The 23949-nt window shown below is 52.9% G+C and overlaps 1 protein-coding gene across 2 annotated transcripts in view; it reads left to right on the top strand.

Annotated features, from left to right (window-relative positions):
- Positions 1–23949, top strand: part of LOC103255975 (dynamin-2) — a 45254-nt gene that overhangs the window by 15758 nt on the left and 5547 nt on the right. Inside the window, exons 5-12 of one of the 2 annotated variants that reach the window (XM_021710236.1) lie at positions 5345–5480; positions 7639–7706; positions 9508–9646; positions 10647–10733; positions 13200–13270; positions 17525–17576; positions 18485–18496; positions 22041–22154. In XM_021710236.1, the coding sequence (XP_021565911.1) occupies positions 5345–5480; positions 7639–7706; positions 9508–9646; positions 10647–10733; positions 13200–13270; positions 17525–17576; positions 18485–18496; positions 22041–22154 (679 nt within the window). Of the gene's footprint in view, positions 1–5344; positions 5481–7638; positions 7707–8312; positions 8452–9507; positions 9647–10646; positions 10734–13199; positions 13271–17524; positions 17577–18484; positions 18497–22040; positions 22155–23949 lie in introns of both variants that reach the window. The other variant, XM_021710240.1, reaches the window with a different exon arrangement.

Raw genomic sequence — 23949 nt, 5'->3', positions numbered from 1 at the left:
TCCTCTCACCTCGGCCTCCCAAAGTGCTGGGATTATAGGCGAGCCACCGTGCCTGGCCCCAATTATTTTTTGATTTATTGTAGAGATGAGGTCTTGCCATGTTGTCCAGGCTAGTCTTGAACCCCTGGGCTCAGGCAATCCTCTCGCCTCTGCCTCCTGTAGTGCTGGGATTACAGGCTTGAGCCACATTACCTGGCTCAGCAAATGTTTGTTGCAAGCCTCCTGTGGTCCAGGCCTGTACTGAGAAGCAGTTGCCACATGGGTGGGGCTGATGCCCATCCTGCCCCTGGGGTGCTCAGAAAGAGGGCAGAGGAGGAATGCAACAGAAAATGAGGAAGAAAATGTATAGTGTGCTCTGTGGCCAGTTATTAAAGGGGGAAAGGGGCTTGAGTGTGCTAGGGAGGGAGTGGTCAGGAAGACCTCCCTGGAAGCTGGGAATCAGTCACAGACCTGATGGACCCTGGGGTGACACTGCGCCCAGTGTGTTGAGGCCCGTATGACTGGAGAGGATTGAGGGAGGTGAATATGGGAGGAGGCCATGCAGAGTCCTGCAGGCTGAGAACCGACCAGTATAAAGACCCTGGGGTGACACTGCGCCCAGTGTGTTGAGGCCCGTATGACTGGAGAGGATTGAGGGAGGTGAATATGGGAGGAGGCCATGCAGAGTCCTGCAGGCTGAGAACCGACCAGTATAAAGACCCTGGGGTGACACTGCGCCCAGTGTGTTGAGGCCCGTATGACTGGAGAGGATTGAGGGAGGTGAATATGGGAGGAGGCCATGCAGAGTCCTGCAGGCTGAGAACCGACCAGTATAAAGACCCTGGGGTGACACTGCGCCCAGTGTGTTGAGGCCCGTATGACTGGAGAGGATTGAGGGAGGTGAATATGGGAGGAGGCCATGCAGAGTCCTGCAGGCTGAGAACCGACCAGTATAAAGACCCTGGGGTGACACTGCGCCCAGTGTGTTGAGGCCCGTATGACTGGAGAGGATTGAGGGAGGTGAATATGGGAGGAGGCCATGCAGAGTCCTGCAGGCTGAGAACCGACCAGTATAAAGACCCTGGGGTGACACTGCGCCCAGTGTGTTGAGGCCCGTATGACTGGAGAGGATTGAGGGAGGTGAATATGGGAGGAGGCCATGCAGAGTCCTGCAGGCTGAGAACCGACCAGTATAAAGACCCTGGGGTGACACTGCGCCCAGTGTGTTGAGGCCCGTATGACTGGAGAGGATTGAGGGAGGTGAATATGGGAGGAGGCCATGCAGAGTCCTGCAGGCTGAGAACCGACCAGTATAAAGACCCTGGGGTGACACTGCGCCCAGTGTGTTGAGGCCCGTATGACTGGAGAGGATTGAGGGAGGTGAATATGGGAGGAGGTGATGGGCAGTGAAGCCTTTCCTCTGAGTGAGGTGGGAGCCATGGAAGGTTCTGGTCAGAGGAGAGTTGGGACTGACTCAGGTGTCCACAAGCTCTTGTACCATTGTGGGAGACTAGATAAGGCAGAGAGGGTGGGAGCTGGATCCTGGCCCTGCTGTGAGGTGGGGTGCGTGTGTACCCCCAATCCCAAGTTCTCTCACTTGGGGCCTCTTACTGCTGCCTTTATGGTTTCTGGCCTGTAAGAGACCTTGGGGCGCTGGATCTGCTGGGCCAGAGCAGGGTGTTGGGGGCTCCCAGGGCATCCATATGGCAGGTGGTGCCACATACAAGACCCTTCCCACGGGCACTGCAGAGGGACACTGCCCCTCTGGCCATCACAACCCTGACCTCCCCCCGCCCTCTCTGCCTCCAGCAATGTGTGGTCGAGGGTTCAAGGGGACAATGCCTTTGTGTTCCAATGACCTGAGCTTTGTGGAGAACAGATGCTCAGCCCTGGTTGATGCCAAGAGGAATCTAGTGGCGAGGAAGAAGTGTTTGCTATGGAGGCCGCAGCTTGGGGGTGGAGTCACAGGCCGTGACTGTACCTCTGTGAATCTTGCTTTCCATGCCCCTAGAATGGCGGGGTGAGCAGCTCTCCTCTGATGTGGTGCTTGGGAATGCCTGGGCTGCAAGCACGGCACGTGTGGCCTTGGCAGGAGCTGACCAGGGCATGGCCTCCTAGGACAGGGCCAACCCAGGTTGGTACTCCGTGTGAGCAGTGCTGTCAGTGCCTGCCCAGGGGGTTGATGGCACAGTGGAGTCAGGCTGCTGTCATCCACAGTCCCCATCAGGGCTGGGCCTTGCTTAGCGTTTTCTCTGGTGGTCCAGGAACCTCACACAGATCTTAGGCCACACCAATGGCAGGGCCCTGCACCGCCCTTCCCACCAGCAGTACTCTTTTCCAGTGGTTTGTGGGAGTGCTTCCCTCTTGGCCTTTAGTATAAGTGACTGCCTTATTAAGATACAGAGGTGCAGTTCCTGGGATAGCCCGCCCTCCCTCCTCTGTCCCTGGTCTCAGTCATGAACTGCCTTCTAGAGAATAGAGTCACATGTGAGGCTTGGCCCAGGTTTGCTCTCAGGCTTTTTCCTTCTTGTTAGCATAGCCACTGGAGCCTTCCGCTTCCCACGGCCACCTGGCAGGTCCCACAGGCCAATTATGCCTGTGTCCTGACCCCTATGGGACATCCAGGTGTTTTTTTTGCCTTAATAGATCCATATATGTTCATCATTGAATGCTGCACACGAAGGCCTCCTGCCAGGCAGACCCTAGAAGAGGGAGCTTGGGGGCAGGGGTATGCACATTTACCTTTGAGGTCTCCAGCGAGGCATCGTCAGGGACCCTGCCTACTCAAAACTTCTGGGTACCTCAAGCAGTGTGTGGCTCTCAGGATGCCATTGTGGAATAGCCAACTGTTTTAAGCCAGGCACTGTGGCTCACACCTGTAGCCTCAGCTGCTTGGGAGACTGAGGCGGGTGGACCATTCTAGCCCAGGAATTTGAGGCCTCTCTAGGCAACATAGTGACCCAACCTCTATGAAATAAAAGAAAAACTAATTGGTTTTGCCTTTATCATCATCAGTTTCTGTGTCTGGTTCTCCAGCCCTGCTCAGGCTGGTCACTGCTTCGTGCCAGGGATAAGGCTATATCCATGGCTTTCTTGACCTATAAACTCCATCCTGTGCACAGAATGCTGATCACTTTTATTTTTGGGGGTTGGGATCTCACTCTGTCGCCCAGACTAGAGTGCAGTGATATGCTCATGGTCACTACAGCCTTGGCTTGCTGGGCTCAGGTGATCCTTCTGCCTCAGACTTCCAAGTAGCTGGAACTACAGGCACATGCCACCATGCCCAGCTAATTATATTTATTGTAGAGGCAAAGTCTCAGCAAGTTGACCAGGCTGATCTCAAACCCCTGGGCTCAGGCAGTTCTCTCGCCTCCACCTCCCAAAGTGCTGGGATTACAGGCGTGAGCCACTGCACTGGTAATACTGATCACTTAGACGCCTCTGGTAGAACTTTTCCTCAGCCAGAAGTGTCTGGGACATTTTTTCAGAACAACTTTCCTTTCTTGGCTTTGTACTTTGCATCCGGGATCTCTTAGCTTCTAGAACCAGGAACAAGGACCCATGTTCCCAGACATTTAACTTTAGTGTAAACTCATGACGCTTGTGTCAAATAACTGACCACTGCCTGTATGGTGCTATGCAACCTGCTCGGGCTCCCATAACCACGGGCCACTGACTGGGCAGCATACATGTCGGGAAGGTGTCGTCTCCCATTTCCGGGCGCTAAAAGCCTGAGATGGAGGTATTGGCAGAATAGGTTCCTTGAGGATGTTAGGCAGTTGCAGTAGTCCCTGGTGTTCCCTGTCTGTTTTTGTCTTCTCGGGTTACCTTTGTGTATGGTGAAATGTCCCTGTGTTATAAGGACCCAGCCGTGTTGGCATAGGCCCACCCTGCTCCAGTGTGGCCTTCTCCTGACTGATTCCCTCTGCAATGATGACTCCAGATGAGGTTACCTTCTGAGGTGGCAGGGGCTAGGACATCAGCCTGCATTTTGGGGGACAATTGTCCAGAACACTCTGTGAGTGCAGCCTTAGCCGAGCTCCTAGATGGCCTTCAGGGCTCCATGTGTCATCTCCCCTATGGGTGGCAGAGGTAGCTGGAGTCTCCATCCTCCTGAAGCCCTCCTGTCTGTCGTCTGCCATTGGTTCAGTGCTGTGCCATTCATGACCCTGGCCCAGGCGTGCTCATAGTCCCAGGTCCCTGTTCCACGGGTGGCATTAACCTAGGCCGGTGTGTCTCCCAGAAGGAAATCAAGCTTGCACACCTGCTACTGCATGTGGTGAGGGCCTTTTGGGGATCCAGCAGCAGCGTTCCCCCTGGGGGATGCCTGGGCCTTGGTGACCCCCAAGCTCACCACCATCCAGTGGGTTTACTCATCAGAGCGGGACTCTTCTCTGCTAAGAAATGCGGGCTGAGGGCTGGGCTTTGGTCCCTACTGGAGCTTGCTTCCCTTGAGGGGTGACTCCCTGAGAATGTTTGAGTAGATCACAAATTTTGGGGTACAGATGATGAAGGCAGATGGCACGGGGTGCTGGGATAAGCAATTTAAGGATTGGTTATTTTTTGAAACTTCTTCCATCTACACAATGACCCTGTGGGCTAGATGCTATTATCATCAGTCCACTTAGCAGATGAGGAAATTGAGGTTCAGAAGGGCCAAGCACCTGTCCAGGCAGGGAGATGGTGGGAACCAGCTAAAGCTACCTGAGTTGTGTGGAGGGGCTGCCATTTCACCCCACCCTCCTGCCAAATCAAGTCAAGCCTCAGGCAGAGGTTGCTAACCCCTGAGCTTCGTTCATCCTTTGCACTGTGGAGTGATGACTCCTCACACTGAATAAGTGAATAATAATAGACTTCTAGTGAGCCTGGCTTGTACCCAGTGTTTGTCATTGTAAACTCTTGAATTTTTTTTTTTTTTGAGTCGAGGTCTCATTCTGTTGCCCAGGCTATAGTACAGTGGCATGATCATGGCTCACCACAGCCTCAACCTCGTGGGCTGAGGTGATCCTTCTGTCTCAGCCTCCCATGTTGCTGGGACTACAGGCGTATGCCACTATACCAGACTAATTTTTTTGTTTTTTTGTAGAGACTAGGTCTCACTATGTTGTCCAGGCTTGTCCCAAACTCCTGGACTCAAGCAATCCTCCTGCCTCAGCCTCCCAAAGTGCTGGGATTATAGGCATGAGCCACCACGGCCAGCCTGGAAGCTCTTGAATTTTGTTGATTTCTTTGAACATAGCTAGACGTTTTGCAGCAAAAAAAATGAAAAAAGGAAAACAAGCCCTGACGTGACACGGAACATCATTCCTGAACTGTGTCAAAGCCTCTACTTTGGTGTTCAACCTTCTTTCTTTCCTTGTAGGATGGTCCAGCAGTTTGGGGTAGACTTTGAGAAGAGGATTGAGGGCTCAGGAGACCAAGTGGACACGCTGGAGCTCTCAGGGGGCGCCCGGATCAACCGCATCTTCCATGAGCGCTTTCCCTTTGAACTTGTGAAGGTAGTAACCTCCAGGGGGGCTGTCACATTTCTGGTCAGGCACCCTCCTGCTGGCCTCAACTGATGCCCTGTCCGGACCATGAGAGCCTGCAGTGGGTGGAACAGGGCCTGGAGGCAGGGTTCTTAGGGCTTTCACCTCACAGTGGGCAGTGGAGAGGTTTGGTCAGAACTGAATGGAAATTCACACTTTTTCCTCTAACAAAGCCAATGTAAACTTTTTGCAAAATGCGGAGAAAATATATGTAAATTTACATAGGAAAATGTCTCCAACGTGTTGTTGAAGGAAGAAAAAAACAGTTTATGGAGCCAGTATAGAGATGGCACATAACATCCTATGTCTGAAATTGCACACGCATGTCTCAGAGCGTTTCTGGGTGTCACCAGATCTGCAAGGTTGGTGACAAAAATGTCTGCTCTGGGTGCTGGGACGTGGGACTTACTTTTTCCGTTTTGTGTGTGTGATTTACTTGGAGTTTTATACTGTTTATAGTGAGCACATAGTATTTTTATGAAAATCAATAAATTTTTAAAAATAAAAGGTGCAGCCAGGCTCGGTGGCTCAGCCTGTAATCCCGTGCCTTGGGAGGCCGAGGTGAGTGAATTGCCTGAGCCCATGGGTTCGAGACCTGCCTGGGCAACTTGGTGAGACCTCATCTCTACAATAAATCAAAAAATTAGCCGGGCGTGGTAGTGCGCGCCTCTAGTTCCAGCTACTTGAAGGCTGAGGTGGAAGAATCGCCGGAGCCCAGCGGGTCGAGGCTGCAGTGGCTGGGAGCGACCACTGTACTCCAGTCTGGGTGACAGAGTGAGACTCCAACTCAAAAAAAATAAAAAATGAAACATAAATAAAATAAATAAATAAAAGGCGCAAATTACCTACACACCTATAGGTGAGAGTTGTTAACATCCAGGTGTGCCTCCTTTCAGAATTATTTCGGCGCAAATAGGTAAGCCCAGCTGCATACACAAGCATAGCATATATCTTTATCTATACTTGTGTACATTTGTGTGTGTGTATATATATTTTTTTAAGTCGAGGTCTCTTTCTGTCTCCCAAGCTGGTGTGATCAAAGCTCACCACAGCCTCAGTCTCCTTGCTCAAGAGATCCACCTGCCTCAGCTTCCCAAGTAGCTGGGACTATAGGCACGTGCCACCATGTCAAGTTAATTTTTATTTTAGAGATGAGGTCTCTCTGTGTTTCCCAGGCTGGTCTCAAACTCCTGGGTTTAAGCAATTCACCTAACTTGGCCTCCCAAAATATTGGGATTACAGGCGTGAGCCACCATGCCCAGTCATATTTTTAAAACAAAAACCAATTCTGTGTCTTTGTACCCTTCTGTTTTTATCAGGTGACCATCTTTCCAAACTAGTCATGTATGTGTAGTTGAATTTTATTGGTCAAACACATCCTATTTTATGGACATCCATCATTTATTTAGCCAGTCTTCCAGTATTGGACATTTGGGTTGTAGTCAATTTTTCTTTGCTAATGGTAATGAGTAGTTCTGTACAAGTAGCTAAATCTTTGTTAATTCCCCAACATAAATTTCTAGAGCATTTGAACTATTTTTTTGTTTGTTTGTTTGTTTGTTTGTTTTTTGTTTTTTTTTTTTGAGTTGGAGTCTCACTCTGTCGCCAGACTGCTCCCGGCCACTGCAGCCTCGACCTGCTGGGCTTCGGCAATCCTTCCGTCTCAGCCTTCTGAGTAGCCGGAATTACAGGCGCGCGCTACCACGCCTGGCTGATTTTTTGATTTATTGTAGAGATGAGGTCTCGCCAAGTTGCCCAGGGGGATCATGAACCCGCGGTCTCAGGCAATCCACTCACCTCAGCCTCCCAAAGGCGCAGGATTACAGGCTGAGCCACAGAGCCCGGCTGCATTTGAACTATTAAGTGACAATATAGTTGTGTTTTTGGAGGTTCTTGAGTTGTGCTACCAAGTAACCCATAGGAAAGTATGTATTGATTCATGTTCTTACCAACATAGTGAGTGTGTTGGTTTCACAGCGTATTTGCTGAAACTGCATTTAAAAATTTTGACTGGTTATTTTGCTTTGCAAATGCAGGTGCACGTAGCAGAGTATGTTCCCCAAATACACACCTGTTATGGGGATGTCCCCGGTACCTCCCTGCATGTGTTTGACTTATCTCTTCTCAGATGGAGTTTGATGAGAAGGACTTGAGACGGGAGATCAGCTACGCCATTAAGAATATCCATGGAGTCAGGCAAGTTCACAGAGAGATCCACCGTGTTCCTTTCTCCTCACAAATACTGCCCTCCAGCCATTCAGGTTCTCCACCTCTGGTGCCCTGATCCTAAGGCCTTAAGAGGGCTCTTGAGTGACTTTCAGCAGCTGTAAGCCCCTCCCTATGGGTCTCAAGGGTGTTTTAGGGCAGGGCTGTGTTAGTCCTGTGGGGGCCATTGCAGGCCTTGGGCTGTCCATGGCTGCTGATTAGATGTGGTTGGGTTCCTGCTCAGTTGGCTGGCACAAGTCTTAGTCACTGTGGTACACCGAGACAACTAGCTGCAGATTCGCCTGGGGGGGGAGGGGTGGAGCTGATTCAGCGTTAGGGCCACCCAGCATTTGTTCTCATCACGGGTCCCCTTCATATTCTAACAAAGATAGTTACTCCAGTTGTGTGGCCTTGTATTGCCATGGGATCCTTGACTCACCCTGGGGTTTTCCCGGCAGCGGATTCAGGCATCTGGCCCCCAGACTTAACTTGATCTTCGTTCCTTGTTGGGGACTGGGCCGGTGCCTGTGACATTGCTTACTGTACTTTGTTTCTCTCTAACTTATCTCCCCTTCCCCTGGGTCTGGACGGTTTCAGGACCGGGCTCTTCACCCCGGACTTGGCATTCGAGGCCATTGTGAAAAAGCAGGTCGTCAAGCTGAAAGAGCCCTGTCTGAAATGTGTTGACCTGGTAATCCAGGAGCTAATCAATACAGTTAGGCAGTGTACCAGTAAGGTATTGCACCCTCGACAGGGTGACTCATGGCCTTGTGGAAACGGGGATACGGGGGTTTGGTATCAGGTTCCCAGTGCTATATCGGCCCCCACTGGTGCCTTGTTTACCCCAGGTTGCCCTGATATCCAAGAAGGTGGCCTCTGTGTAGAGGCTGGGGCGGGAGCACATTGGCCTGGGCCCACTGGGGGTGCCAGGCCTCCAGGATTGGCCAGATAGGTGGCCCAGTCTCCCTGGGACCCTGATACCAAGCCTAGCATGTGTCTGATGTAATTGGGGTTTACTGGGCTGTCGCTTTGCTGCCTTCTGGGAAACAACGAGGGACCCCACATCAGCTGCTGGAAGCCGAGCTCCCTAGCCATCCCTAGTCATCATCTCTTCTTGACAAATACTCAGCATCCTCAGGCTTCCCTGGTGCCAGCAGTTTCTGTGTTCATGGTGCTGGAGCTTATGGGTGCCCAGCTCAGCAGCACCAGCTGGACACCTGAGTGCCCCGCCAGCTCCCTGTCCCCATGCTGTGCCCCTGGGGCAGCCTGTTCTCAGGCCTGCTCCATCACAGCGCCTCTGTGCTCTTATAGTGACTACTGTCCCTTGGCAGGATGCACTGGGTCTCCATGGGCCCGTTCCCCAGGCAGCCCACCTTGGCCAAGCAGCTGAAGTGCCTCTCGGGGTGACAGTCCTTGCTTGTGCACCCACAATGTCCCCAGCGCTTTGGTTGCCAGGGGTTTCTGCTTGAGCCCTTTGTCGTCAGCCTGGAAAAGCCCACATTTGCTTCCTAAGCTTCTTCGATTGGAAAAGGGGGGACAGCCCACCCGGCACCCTTGGCTGTTTTATGATGACAACCCCCGAAGTTCTCTGTTATCAGATCCCACCCCCTCCCCCTCCCTCCCCCAGGCCTCTGTGACCCGAAGCAGCTTCCGGGGCAAATGCAGGCGCCGGCCTTTCTATGCATGGACTAACAGCTCCTCCTTTCTTCTCTCTCTTTGCCTCCCGTCCCGCGTGTGGCCTGCACTGTCCCTGGGTGTCTTTCTGCCTCGTCCCGCCCTCCGCATGACCCAGGACGGGGCTCTTCACCCCCGACATGGCCTTTGAAGCCATTGTGAAAAAACAGATTGTAAAACTCAAAGAGCCAAGTCTGAAGTGTGTTGACCTCGTGGTCTCAGAACTGGCCACGGTCATTAAAAAGTGTGCCGAGAAGGTAACGGCTTTCGTTATTATCCTCTCCACATTTGTTCCCATCCCCTCCTTTTATGCGTCAGCTTCAACCCGGGCATCTGGGGCATTCTGCTTTGGCGGGAATCCCCCCCCTGTGGACCAACTGTTGTGTAGCCATGTTTCAATGTTGCATCAGCAAACAAAATGGGGGAATGGCAGCACATGCAGATCCCTCCTTGGCTGCCGGCTGCGTGATGTGTTTTCCATGTTGCCAAGTGCATCATGTTTCCTAAGCACTGCCAATTCACCAACCCTTAGAGAAAGGGTTTCCATGGCTGGGTGTGGTGGCTCACGCCTGTAATCCCAGCACTTTAAGAGGCAGAGGCAGGACGATTGCTTGAGCCTAGGAGTTCAAGACCATCCTGGGCAACATAGTGAGATCTCATTTCTATGAAAGGTTAAAAAAGTAGGGAAGTTTCCAACCAGCATCAAAGCAGTGAAACACGTCGTTCCTGGGTAGGCCTGCGTGTGACTGTTCCATTTTCCCCAACTTGTGGACTTGACTCAGGCTACGGTACTTGTGACTCTCCCGTGCATGGGGTTGGTTAATTTACTGCTGCAGATAAATGCAATGGGTAGTGGGGGTATGTGGGGAATGGGTGCCAAAGATTAGGAATGGTTTTGCACAAGGGGGTCCCTCCAAGGCCAATGGCCCAGGTGCCGCCCTTACCATTCCAGAACAGATGCCACATGCTCACAAGCTGGTGAGGGCTTCAGGGCTCCCGCTGTCACCTAGAGAGGGTGACTTTCTCTGCCACCTTTCAGTCACTGGCTCGAAAGCACCCCTGCTCTTGCTCTCCTGTCCACAGCGCCCCCACATGCTGTTCCTATCTCCCAGCCAGTGCCCCGGGAGACAGGAGCAGGGTGGGGACTCAGTGGCCCCCATGTTTCATTCCCTCCCCTCCATTTCTACCTGTGTGGTTCACGTTGCTTCCCGTGGCACGAGAACTCAGCCAACACAGCCCCTCTGCTCTCGCCCCCAGCTCAGCTCCTACCCCCGGCTGCGAGAGGAAACGGAGCGAATCGTCACCACGTACATCCGAGAACGGGAGGGCAGAACCAAGGACCAGGTATTGGTTTTGTGTCTTTTTTTCAGATATAATTTACGTGCCGTAAATTTTGAGTATACTGTTCTATGCATGTTGACAAATACATACAGCAGTGTATGTTTCAACACAGAATGGGACCAGGCATAGTGGCTCACACCTGAAATCCCAGCACTTTGGGAGGCTGAGGTGGGAGGATGGCTTAAGCCCAGGAGGTTGAGGCTGCAGTGGCTACTCTACTCCAGCCTGGGCAACAGAGTGAGAAAAAGACACAGAACGGTTCTGAAATTCTGGTCCCTGTGTTTCTTTGTAGCTGACCCCTTCCAAACTCTCATCCCTGGCCACGGTGGGTCCACTCCCTGTCCCCATGGTTTGTCTGGTGGCCTCCTACAGTATGTGGCCTTGTGACTCTCCCCTCAGGCTGCATACCTGTGTCCTTTGTTCTGTGTCAGTAGTGAGTCGCTTTGATTGCTGAGTTCCTGGGAGTGGATGGGGTGTGGCTGTTTCTCCGGTTGCCCACCAGAGGATGTTTGCAATGCTTTTTGTGTTTTAACATCTTGCAAAGAGTGCAAGTGTGCACCTACGTGGCATGGGGCACACTCCCTTATACCTGCCACCCTCTGCAGCAGGGGTCACATCTGTTGAGACTGTCCCCTGCTGGGCCCTGGGCTGTCATCACAGCTTCCTGTGGCTCACCCCCTATTTCCAGACACTGTCCCTAATTGTCCTCTGTGGCCTCTTTGCAACTGTGTGTTCAGAATGGAATTGAGCCTTCATGTTATGGTTGCTTGGTCTCTCCTGTTCAGCCATCCCTCTCCCCTTGCCATGGATGGGAGGACGTCAGCTCATTTGTCCTTCAGAGCAGCAGTCCCCAACCTTTGTGGCATCAGAGACTGGTTTTGTGGAAGACAGTTTTTCCATGGACCAGGGGAGGAGATGGCTTGGGAATGATTTGAGCGCGTAGCATTTATTGTGTACTTTATTTCTCTGATACATTGTAATGTATAATGACTTAATTATACAGCTCACCATTTTAAAAAAGAGGCATGAACAGAAGTGACAAGTGAAATAATGGGTAGGCTATGCACGGACTAAAATGAGTGTTGGATTCTGACTTAAAGCCTGCCACTAGATGTGGCTATACAACTGAAGAATGTCAACTCACTTGCCATTCGCTGATAGGGTTTTGATATGAGTCTGCAACCAATTGATTAATTATGGTCTCTGTGCAGTCAAACCTTACTGCTAGTGTTAATCTGTATTTGCAGCTGCTCCCCAGTGCTAGCATCACTGCCTCTGCTCCACCTCAGATCAGTAGGCATTAGATTCTCATAAGAAATATGCAACCTAGACCCCTCGCGTGCATAGTTCACAATAGGATTGGTGCTTCTATGAGAATGTATTACTGCCGCTGATCTGACAGGAGGTGGAGTCAGGCAGTAATGTGAGTGATGGGGAGCTTCAGTAAATACAGACTAAACTTCACTCAATTGCTTGCTGCTTACCTCCTGCAGTGCAGCCAGGTTCCTAACAGGCCATGGACCAATAAGGGTCTGTGGCCAAGGGGTTGGAGACGCCTGCCTCAGAAGGTCCACAGTTTCAATTTGTCAGTTGCTTCATTGAGGAGCCAGTCCATGTGTGCCTGGCAACTTCTGTAGCCTGGAAGTTGTGTGCAAGGCTTGGGAGAGGCTGATTCATGTTGCTGTCATTGTTGGCGAAGAAGCTGCTAACTCTTCTGAGTCCACCATGGCCCCTGGCACCCCCCGTGGACACTGCTGAGTATGCTCTGAGGGCTACTGCTTGATGAGACGCAGGCCTCACAGGACCAGTGGCAGCACCCTGGCACTCTCCAGCCACCCCACAAGCTCGACCACTTTGCCCTGTCTTACTTGAGGCCTCGGAGGCACAGTGAGGGGGAGTGCCTGGCCCTAGCCAGGGGGCCTCCCTGGATGCCAAACCTGGGGCGCTATAGACCAGCCTCATTCTGGCCCAATGGGACGGAAGGACCAGGGGAGGAGGTTTCAGCAGTTGCAGTGGATTTGTTGGTGCCTGCTCTTTGCCTGAGACCATGGCCTTTCCAGCTGTGTGTGTGTGTGTGTGTACATCTATGTACATAGGTGCCTGTGTATGTTTTATTTTAACATTCTTTCCTAGTCAACTTAGCTGTGTAGGTTTACTGCAGCACTTAGAATGTGCCAGACTTTAGTCTAAAGACTCTATATACTGTGACTTATAGAATCCTTTGCAATTGGGTTTCTATCACCCCATTCTACAGCTTTGTACTATGAAGTCCAGGGTCACATGGCCAGGTAGTGGCTGAGATGAAGCTCCTGCCCCACTGGGTTGCCCAGCTTTTCTCTGTTGGCCCAGGCTGACTTGAGGCCCTGAGGTCTGGAAAATTCCACGGTTCCTGTCTGGTTCCCAGGTACTCCCTGCTGCTCCTCCCTTGCTGCACTTGCTGGATACTCACAGTGAACTGCTTTCCCACAGATTCTTCTATTAATTGATATCGAGCAGTCCTACATCAACACCAACCATGAAGACTTCATTGGATTTGCCAAGTATGTACTCTTTGGAGCAGTGACCAACAAGGCGGCACCTACTCCTGCCCCGGGGCTCTGTCAGGGGTCCTGGGGTGACGGTAGAGCCATATTTGAGAACACCCGGAAGCTGTCTTGGGCTGATGGTGACCCCCGGCCTCATTGTCCTCAACCAGTGCTCCTAGGAGGCATCCCCGGGGTTAGTTTAAAGGGAACAGGGGATATCCTGGTCAGACCTGTGGGGAGAGGGTGAGCCCAGCTAGCTGCAGGACTTCCTTTCCTGCAGGCCTTCTCAGAGCCTTTCACAGGCCAGTGTGCAGCTTTTCTGACTTGGTCTTTTCATGGGCACAGGGATTTAGCGGCTGCCCTTTGGACAGCTGCTCAGATCCCTCAGGCTTCCAGGGCATACACTGTAGATTTAAAACCAGAACCTTCTATGGCACCCAAATGAGGGTGGAGAGAAAACCATTGAGTGTTGCCTCCTGATTCCCTCAGCTCACCACCTCTAGCCTGTGAACTTGGACTTACTCTTGGCTGGTGGCTCATGCAGGTCTTGCTGCCTGAGGCTGGTGGAAGAACAAACAGCCCTTGCAGCCAGTTTCCTGCATTCATTCAGCATGTACTGCTGGTGTGCCTTGGGGCAGGGCAGCAGGCAAGCTCACACCCAATCCACAGCCTCCCCGAAAGGACTCTAGCGAGGGACGGATGGGCCCCCAGGTGTGCTCAGTGCTGGGTAGGGGTTCTGCAGGGCCTATGGGAGTCCAGAGGGTGTCCTTTTGGCCTAGCCTGGAAAATCCAGGCAGTCTTCCTTGAAGAGGTTTCTCTAGAGCCAGGTCTTGGACTATACAGTCACCTGGGTATAAAATTTATCTATAAAGCTGGGCTCGGTGGCTCTACCTGTAATCCCGTGCCTTTGGGAGGCTGAGGTGAGTGGATTGCCTGAGCCCGCGGGTTCGAGACTCGCCTGGGCAGCGAGACCTCATCTCTACAATAAATCAAAAAATCGGCCGGGCGTGGTAGCACGCACCTGTAATTGGCTACTTGGAAGGCTGAGGCGGAAGGATCGCCGGAGCCCAGCAGGTCGAGGCTGCGGTGGCTGGGAGCGGCCACTGCACTCCAGTCTGGGCAAACGGAGTGAGACTCCAACTCAAAAAAAAAAAAAAAAAAAAAATTTTAACTATATGCCTGACAAAGTTTATTAAGGATCTGTTCTGTGCGAGGCATCAGGTATGTGACAGGAAGGAAGGAGGGAATGAATGCATGCATGCCTCATCTGAAGGTTCTCCCCAAGCCTGACTGCGCCAGGGTGGGCTGGGGAACCCTAGATGTGGACTGCACCCCGTCCCCTGGGGAGGCAGTCCCTCCTGCCCCTTTCTCTTGGCCACCCTAGGTGTGGTGTGGCTGCTGGTCCCTCTGTGGCCTGCTGTCTTCCTCACCTCCATGTCTCTGCCTCTCACACTTCATCCGCAGTTCCTTCTCACAATCTCTCCTGTTTTTCCTTTGACTACTACACTCTTTCCTCTGGACTCCTGGGCCTTCCCACTTGCCCCAGCTGTTACTATACTGAGCAGCTGGTGACCGGGTGGGTATTGCCTGCTGTGTGCCTTTCTTCTGCTGTGTGAATGGGGATGCCTTGGCTGGGGGGTCCCAGCTCTGGGTGGGACATGCCAGGAGCCCATAAGGAGCTACAAGGCACTCCTAGAGCTGGGGCTGGTACTGGGCCTTTGGGCTAGGGCAGGGAGTAGGCCAGCTGGAGCCCTGCCCTTTTAGGGCCCACAGGCTGGGAGATAGAGGCACTGAACAGATTATCCCAAGGATGATGAAAGTAGAAAAAGAGGGGAGGGTGGGGTGGTGGGAAAGGGGAGGCAGGGTGTGGCCTGGACAGGTCATCCAGGGGAAGTGGGGACAGTCAGGTGGTGGGCAGCAGGCCCCAGATAATCAGAGACAGGGATGGGGGCTGCAAGAGAGCATCAGGATAGACCAAGGCAGGGCGCAGGTGAGGGCATGGCTCCCGTGCCCCATCAGCAGGGGGGCCTGAAGCTGAGGGGAGGATGTTGGGATTCCCCCAAAGAACCTGGAGCTTTCGGGTTAGATTCAAACAGGGATAGGAGTCTCCACATAGGCTGTTATTTGAAGGACCTGGGACCAGTGTGGGAGCCAGGAAGCCCTTAGAAAATAGCACCTCTGGCCAGGTGTGGTGGCCCATGCCTGTAATCTCAGCACTTTGGGAGGCCGAGGCAGAAGGATTGCTTTAGCCCAGAAGTTTGAGACCAGCCTAGGCAATATAATGAGACCTCATCTCTACAAAAATAAAAATAAAAAACTTAGCTGGGCATGGTGGCGTGTTCCTGTAGTCCCAGCTAATCGGGAGGCTGAGGTGAAAAGATCACCTGAGCCCAGGAGGTTGAGGCTGCAGTGAGCTGTGAACTATGATTGTACCACTGCACTCCAGCTTGGGCAACAGAGTAAGACCCCCAGCTCAATTTGAAAAAAAGGAAGAGGCTGGACTTGGTGGCTCAACCTGTAATCCCAGCACTTTGGGAGGCCGAGGCGAGTGGATTGCCTGAGTCCACGGGTTCGAGACCTGCCCGGGCAACTTGGCAAGACCTCGTCTCTACAATAAATAAAAAATTAGCCAGGCACGGTAGCACGCGCCTGTAGTTCCGGCTACTCGGAAGGCTGAGGTGGAAGGATCGCCGGACCCCAGCAGGGCGAGGTTGTGGTGGCCAGGAGCGTGACACTGCACTCCAGTCTGGGCAACAGAGTGAGACTCCAACTCAGAAAAATAAAATAAAAAAGGAAGAACGAACGAAAAGAAAAAGATAGCACTTTGGGGCTATCTGCCACCCAGCCATCAGTCGGTAGGTTAACTTAGCTCAGTCCTACCTCTTTGAGATGCTGTTGATCAAACTCCTTTCTGTGCTTAGATGTTCTGGGCCTCTCACTGCCCTCCAGACAATAAAAACTGGGCCATTCCTGGGTGTGGTGCTGACCCCTGTGATCCCAGCACAGTGGGAGGCAGAAGTGAGAGGATTACCTGAGCTCAGGGGTTCGAGACCAGCCTGAGCAACATGGCAAGACCTCATCTCTACAATAAATAAAAAAAGTTAGCCAGGGGTAGTGGTGCATGTCTGTGGTTCCAGGTACTTGGAAGGCTGAGGTGGAAGGATCGCCTAAACCCAGCAGGTTGAGGCTGAGACTGCACTCTAGCCTGGGTGACAGAGCGAGACTCTGACTCAAAAAAGAAAAAAAAAACTGGGCCCAGAGAAAAAAACCTTATAATACACTTATTGAATATTAGAATTGTTCAGTAACATTCTGACTCCATTCTTAGTTTTCCCACCTGTCCTGATGCAGAAGCAGAAGCCTGCTCTCTGCCTTACCCAACAGCCAACTTGGACTTGAGAGCAAAGCCCCAGAGGCGGTCAGCAAGGGAATGTGACCCAGCTGATTTGTTTTTCCATGTTGTTCTGAAAGGTTCAGCCAAAGCAATAAGATAAGAAAAGATGATGGATAAATAACAGGAAATATAAATTGTTTGCAGGTAGTGATATGATTGTCGGAGTAGAAAAAGTGTCAGAACCAACAAGGGTGTAGAGTAGGTGCCATGTTATCAAATACAGTGGACTCAACTGTGCCAGTGTGACCTAGCCAGGAAGTAGGATGGATGATGAAGAAAAGATATCTGGGGTTGTGGACAAATAAGAAACCTTGAAAAACACGCCCGGTGAACCTTGGGCGTCCTCTGAATGGGGTTAGGAGTCAGCAGGATAAGTGGTGTTTTGTGGCAGGCAGCTATCCCACAACTTCATCACCTAGGCCGGATGGCTCTGTGTTTAGAACCACTGATGGACAACTGTGGGGGTTGGATGGGAGATGAGTGGGAAGACTCAGGTTTGTGACTCCCCACCAGCCTGGCTCTCCAGTGACACTGGAGCCACCATGGGTTCCCCTGGTCACCTGGGACTCCAGCTTGGCATACTCCCTCTTGGGGGCTCTGGGATTTAGTGGCTTCTGGAAGTAACTGGCCCTTTAACTGGTAGGCTGAAGTCAGGACTTAGAACCTTGGGTTGACCAGATCTGTTTTCTTGTCCACGCGCCCAAGCTGTTTTGCTCAGGCAGCTTTTTGTGTGTCGGGGGCTTCTCTCCACCTTTGCCCGTGGCTGACCAGGTGGCCCCTGAGGGAGAAGACCATCACTGGGCCACCAAGGTCTCTTGCGCTTTGTACCTCCCGGCGTCTTGTGCACATGAACGCTCTCTGTGTTTTGGTTTCAGTGCCCAGCAGAGGAGTACGCAGCTGAACAAGAAGAGGGCCATCCCTAATCAGGTAGCCCGCCTCTGCACCCTAGTGCTTCACCCTGGGTGGGAGGGCACTGAGGAACAAACAGGCCCCATTGGTGGCACCTGGTGCATACAATGCCCTGCCGGAAGCCTTGGAATCAGGCCACCCACTCTCTTGGCTTCTGGAGTCCCATTAGGTTGATATTTCCAGAAAACGGTCTGAGAGCTAACACTGGCAGGGCTGAGGTGGCAGATTTCACCCACCCAGTAGGCCACGTCTGACATCCAAGGCCACAGACCCTAAGAAAGGTCTGTGACCTAATTGATCATCCTAGCATGGCCCCAGGTATTGGGAGCCTGTCTGTTGGAGGGAGCTGGGAGAGGCTGCAAAGTCACCAGCAGCTCAAGGGAGTCTGGGGGGGCCAGACCCCCACACCCGGAGAAGCCCTGAGCCACATGAAGCGTTTTCTCCCTTGACACCTTGCTCCAGGTAGGGGCCTTGTAAAATACGATGGCTTTATAAATGCCAGTATTTGGTGTCTTTTTTTTTTTTTTAAAGAAAACGCATCATCTTTGTGAAATTTCTGTCAATATCCCTGCCTTCTCCACAGCAGGCTGGGGCAGGGGAGGGGTGGGGACCCTGCCGTTACCCTGCACGATCCTAGAGCCCCTTGAAAGGAAGGACGTAACCACTGCATGATTTTTTTGCGCTTGCCATAGGTAATATGTATGTTGTTGCTTTTTGTTTCGGGAGATGATAATGAATTAAATATTAACACCATGAATATGATTAATAGCATGTAATTTTTTTCTTTTGCTGTTTTTCCCCCTGCTCTTCTCTTCTGTTTTTGTGCTTTTCCTGCTTTTTCTCCATTCCCTTCATGTCCCTTCGTCTCTTTTCCTCTGCCTGCTCTTCCTTGATTTACCCACAATCCTAACTTTGCATTTTCAAAGGGGGAGATTCTGGTAAGTACCTGCTTAGTGTGGTAACAAACATTAGACAATCTAGGAGTGATGAGACCCCACCTGCCCCATAACATCCCCCCACCCCCCGATAACGCAAATACTAACAACCGAGCTAACCAGAAACCCCATACTGTGGTCGATGTGGACTTTGCGTTGCCCTCGGCTATGTTGACTCACAGACACTAACCTGATCGCCACCCTTGTTGGAAGCCCATCCCAGCAGCTGATTCCTGGCAGGTTTACCTGGTTTTCTATAGGGCAGGGATGGCAAATACTTGCACACTGCCTCTGCCTCCCCTCACATCCCTGGCCGTGGAATATTTTGCTGGAGCCCTACTGGAATTCATTCTTGCCACTGCTACTCCTCCTGTCTCCAGTGCAGGCAATCACTCATGGATCAGAGCATATTTTCCCATATGCAGAAATTATCCCTTCCTGTGCCCGTGGCAGACATGGCTAGTTGATCAGCATTCTTCTGCTTGTGCCTCTCCTCCCTCACAAGCCCATAGCAGACGCTGCTAATCAATACTGGCATTTTTTCCTAACATGCATGCCACATGACACCCGCTTCTGTACCCATGGCAGCTATCAGGGGCCTCTTTCCTATATGCTGCTACTACCCTCCTGCCTCCAAAGCAGTTGTGACAGTTGATGAGGCTGTTCTGTTCATTGCCCCCTTCCCTTACCCTTTGCCTGGAACAGGTATCACTAATTCATCCTGGCACCTTTTCCTGCACACTCAGCATGCTCACCCCAGTGCTCTGCAGCCCCTACCAGTCGAAGGCACAACCCTCAAGTTGAGTGGTATTTGCCATCCCTGCTGTGGGTGCCACCTCCCCCCATTGTACAGAACCCTCAGTTGGGCCTGGTGTGGTCGTGATGCTGATATGGGGCCTGGCCCAGCCCTGTGGGAAGCAGGTGCTGCTTCTGTCTGAGAGCCAAGCCTGTTTCGGGGTACACATGTCTAGGCAGTGGGCCTCAGCCCCAGCTCCTCCTTGAGGACCTAGCCTGGGACCAACCCCAGGAGAGGCTCCTGTTCCAGACACTCTCCACCACCAGACCCCTCGGCATTGGCTGGGCCCTGCCACTTCCCTCTGGCAAGGATCTCGGGTGATCCCAGGGACTTTCCAGTAACTGAGCTGACCCTAGGCTGGGGCCTGGAAGATGTAAATAGGGCCTAGGTGAAACCCTGGTAGGTTTTGGGTGGCAGAAGGAATCAATCAGCATTGGACCTGTGGTTCACGCTTTCCTGTGTGTCCCCCCAGCTCCCTTTGACCTTGAACAGTGTCCTCTACCAAACAGCCAGGAACTGCTTCTCCACTGCACCCCAAGAGGGTTAGGGGCTCTTTTCCTTCCAGATTCCATGTCCCCAACCCAAAGCCCAGCCACACTGGGAGCATGGTTGTGGTCTTGGGGTTCCCCAGTGACTTGGGTCAGGACCATCACCAAGGGAGGAGGCGGATCCAGCCTGCCCCTGGACCCTGCTGTGCCATCTCCTACCCCCTGCCCCTGCGAGCCTGCATGCCTGTCACAACACCTGGCCCATGGGTCTCCTACTGCCTCTTCTGTCTCTTTCCCCTGCGCTTCCTTATGAACCCCATCCTTGGGATGTGTCCCTTGGACACACATCTGACTTTCTGATGAGGAGGCCATGCAGCCCCTCGGGGTGGGGGGGTCGTGTCTCTGAATCCACATGAGGAAGGGATTTCAGGGATTCCTTCCAGGCCTCCTGCCTGAGGCTTGGCCACACCATCCCAGCAGACCCTGGGCAGGGCCCTTACCCATGGCTGCCCACCCCAGAGCATAGCTGCGCCTTGTACTTCTAGTCCCTGGGAAGTGACCAGGCACATCTGTCTCCTCAGCAACTGCTGGGAGAGGAGGCCTCGCCCTGTGTGATGTCTCCTCTGGGGAGTACTGCCAGCCTGTCCTGTTTCTCCACTTTGGTTGTCACTCAATGCCTGAACTAAGGCTTGCTGAGGCACTCTCTCTGCCTGGCTCTGGACTAAGGCAGGGCAAAGCGACCCCCAACCTGGCCCTCCCAGTTGAACAGCAGTACAGGACCTGGACACAGAGACCTGCTTAGGAGTAGTGGCTGTGGCCTAGCAGCAGGGGTTCCCTTCTAAGTCCCCAGGCCTGTCTGGAGACCAGTCTTGCCAGTAGCGTGACCAGCCCTCCCAGTTTGCTGCTATTAGGAGGCTGGGCCTTCAGTGCTAAAACCAGGCATCCTGGGTAAACAAGGAAGAGCCAGTCACCCAGTTGCCAGTGACCTTGTTTGGACTGACAGCCTCTGCCCCTTGCCTGCTAGGCATCCAAGGGTGGACAGGTGCCAGAGACCACTGCTTGCTGTAGATGGCTACAGGAGTCCTGAGAGCTGTCTTGCTCTCCCAGGGATGGAGAAGTCTGTACCCCTGGGTTTAACAAGAGGCACCAGATGGCATCTCATGTTACCCCCAGGCAGGGACTTCTGCATGGCACAGAGGTCCCCATCTTCACAGCCTCCTGTGAGGAGGGCCAGGCCTGGGTACTGGTAGCCCTGCTAAAATTCAGCTGGGGGCAGGTCGGGGTAGGCACGGGAAGCCCTTCCAGGGAACCACCCTGAAGATAGCACCTGGGCCCCAGACCAGTCCCTATACTGCCCTAGACTCCTCCCTGCCCTGGGGCTCAGTGCCAGCCCATCTCAGCTGGCCTACCCTCCATAATTTGGCCTGGTCTGTCCCTGCTTTGGCCCTATGTAGCCCTGCCCATGCCTCCTGCTGCCCGGGGTCCCCAGTCCAGAGTAGAGGCTTCATTCCACATGTGTCTGAGGCCCAAGGTGCATGGGGCCATGGCCCCTAGGCTGCCTATGCTTAGCTGTCAGGTGATCCCCGGTATAGGCCTGGGTTCGTTCCTGTCCAGATGACAGCTGTGGATTCCCAGCCCAGTCAGAGAAAAGTGCAACCCCTGGGCCTGAAGCCAGCATGGGGCATGATTCCTTCCCCTTGAGGGTCCCTGGGGGGGTTTCCTAGGTTCAAACCTTTATCCCCAGCATCTGTGTGGAAGCATCCCCACCCCTGCTGAGTGGGTATGGGTGAACTCACAGCAAAGGGGGCAGGCAAGTCTGCAGAAGGCCCATTGGTCCATCTCAGAAAGAAGGCCAGAGAGCACCACTCACAGTGCCACCACTTTCCAGGGACATGGGGGCCAGGAGCTGAGAACCTGATCTCACCCAAGCAAATACAGTTCCTCAGAGGGTGCATTCCACATGCCACAGCCTCAGACACAAGCCTGAGACTACTTCTCTGGGTCTGGTTCCCTGGTTCCCCATTAGCCCCTGGCCCAGCGGGTTGGTCCGCCTGGTCCGCCTGCTCACCCAGGGCTTTCCACATTGGTGTCTAGCTGAGATGCTTGGGGTAGGTGGCATTGGGTTTCCTGGCTTTGGGCTGGAGGTGTCTCTGCTGCGGTCCCAGCTTCTCGCCTTGCTGTGGGGCGAGGGCACTGGCCGCTGCGCTAGGGGTGGCTGGGGTGTGGGGTGCTGTCCTCTGCTAAGCCACACATTCCCCCCCAGGTGATCCGCAGGGGTTGGCTGACCATCAACAACATCAGCCTGATGAAGGGCGGCTCCAAGGAGTACTGGTTTGTGCTGACAGCTGAGTCACTGTCCTGGTACAAGGATGAGGAGGTGAGTGGCAGGTGGGGGCAGGGGGCTCCCTCTGGGCATTTCCCAGGGCTTCCCATCAGACCATCACCCAGGGCTGGAGGGCAGCTGCCGTGTGCTAGGAATCCTGCATTGTTTTCCAGTTCCAGTGGGGTCAATTCCCAGAGGAAGGAGGGGTGAGGGCAAGTCCCAGCCTCCAGTGGCATAGTGAGGTCCTTGCTCACATGAGAGGGGACATCCAAGGGTCAGGGGTTCAGGCTCATGACCATGCTGCCGTGTGCGTGGACTGCGTTGCCTGTAGGCACAACCAGGCCCTTCACCTCTCTGGGCCTCAGTTTCCCTACCTGTGAAGTGGGGAAATGTTCCCTGCCCTCTGTGCAGTGCCTGGCCCCAGTGAATATCTTTGAATGCTCTGCACATGCTTGTCATTTTGAGGACATAGAGAGGCCTCTGGGAACAGTACAGAGAGCAGAGTTGCATGCTGAAGCATGTGAGGGTTCATGGTGAATCCCATCTGGGCAGCAGGTTCAGCTGTCTCCCAGGTCCCTCCCACCCTGCACTGGCTCAGACTTCCCTCCTGACCGACCATTTCTTTTAAGTTGGTACATAATGTTTTACATGCTTATGGAGTATGTATGACATTTTGTTACATGTGTAGAGTGTGAAATGGTGATGTCAGCCTAGTGCAGTGGCTCACACCTATAATCCTAGCACTTTGGGAGGCCGAAATGAGAGGACTACCTGAACCCACAGGTTCGAGACCAGCCTGGGCAACTTGGCGAGACCTCATCTCTACAATAAATAAAAAATTAGCTGGGTGTGGTTTCGTGTGCCTGTAGTTCCAGCTACTTGGATGGCTGAGGTGGAAGGATCACCTGAGCCCAGCAGATCGAGGCTGCAGTGACTGAGAGCGTGCCACTGCACTCCAACCTAGGTGACAGTGAGACTCCAACTCCAAAAAAAAAAAAATGGTGCTGTCAGGGCATTTGGGATATCCAGTTTGAGTATTTGTCATTTCTATGTGTTGACAACATTTCGGGGTCTCTCTTCTAGCTACCTTGAAATATACAATACAACTGGGCACAGTGACTCAAGCCTGTAATCCCAATACTTTGGGAGACCGAGGTGAGAGGATTGCCTGAGCCCACGGGTTTGAGACCAGCCTGGGCAACTTGATGAGACCTTGTCTCTATAGTACATTAAAAAAAAAATTAGCCAGGAGTGGTAGTGTGCACCTGTAGTTCTGACTGCTTGGAAGGCTGAGACGGAAGGGTTGCCAGAGCCCAGCAGGTTGACACTGGGATGGCTGTGAGCGTGCCACTGCACTCCAGCCTGGGGGACGGAGTGAGACTCTGACTCAAAAAAAAAAGAAGCCGGGCTCGGTCGCTCAGCCTGTAATCCCGCGCCTTTGGGAGGCTGAGGTGAGTGGATTGCCTGAGCCCACGGGTTCGAGACCCACCTGGGCAGCGAGACCTCATCTCTACAATAAATCAAAATATCAGCCGAGCATAGTAGCGCATGCCTTTAATTCTGACTGCTTGGAAGGCTGAGGCAGAAGGATCGCCGGAGCCCAGCAGGTCGAGGCTGTGGTGGCCGGGAGCGGCCACTGCACTCCAGTCTGGGCGACAGAGTGAGACTCCAACTCAAAAAAAAAAAAGAAATATATAATACATTGTTGTTGACTACAGTCACTCTGCTCTGCTGTGGTTGATCGAATGTGTCCCTTCCATCTGTGTGTTTATACCTGGGAACCTGCTTCTCACCACCCCCCATCCTCCCACCCTTCCCAGCCTCTGCTGTCTTTTTTTTTTTTTTTTTT

The sequence above is a fragment of the Carlito syrichta genome, unplaced genomic scaffold (assembly GCF_000164805.1).
Source record: "Carlito syrichta isolate Samal-C Ts95f unplaced genomic scaffold, Tarsius_syrichta-2.0.1 Scaffold76138, whole genome shotgun sequence".
Lineage (NCBI taxonomy): Eukaryota > Metazoa > Chordata > Mammalia > Primates > Tarsiidae > Carlito > Carlito syrichta.
Note: the sequence above shows the minus strand (reverse complement) of the source record. Positions and strands in the feature narration are given on the sequence as shown.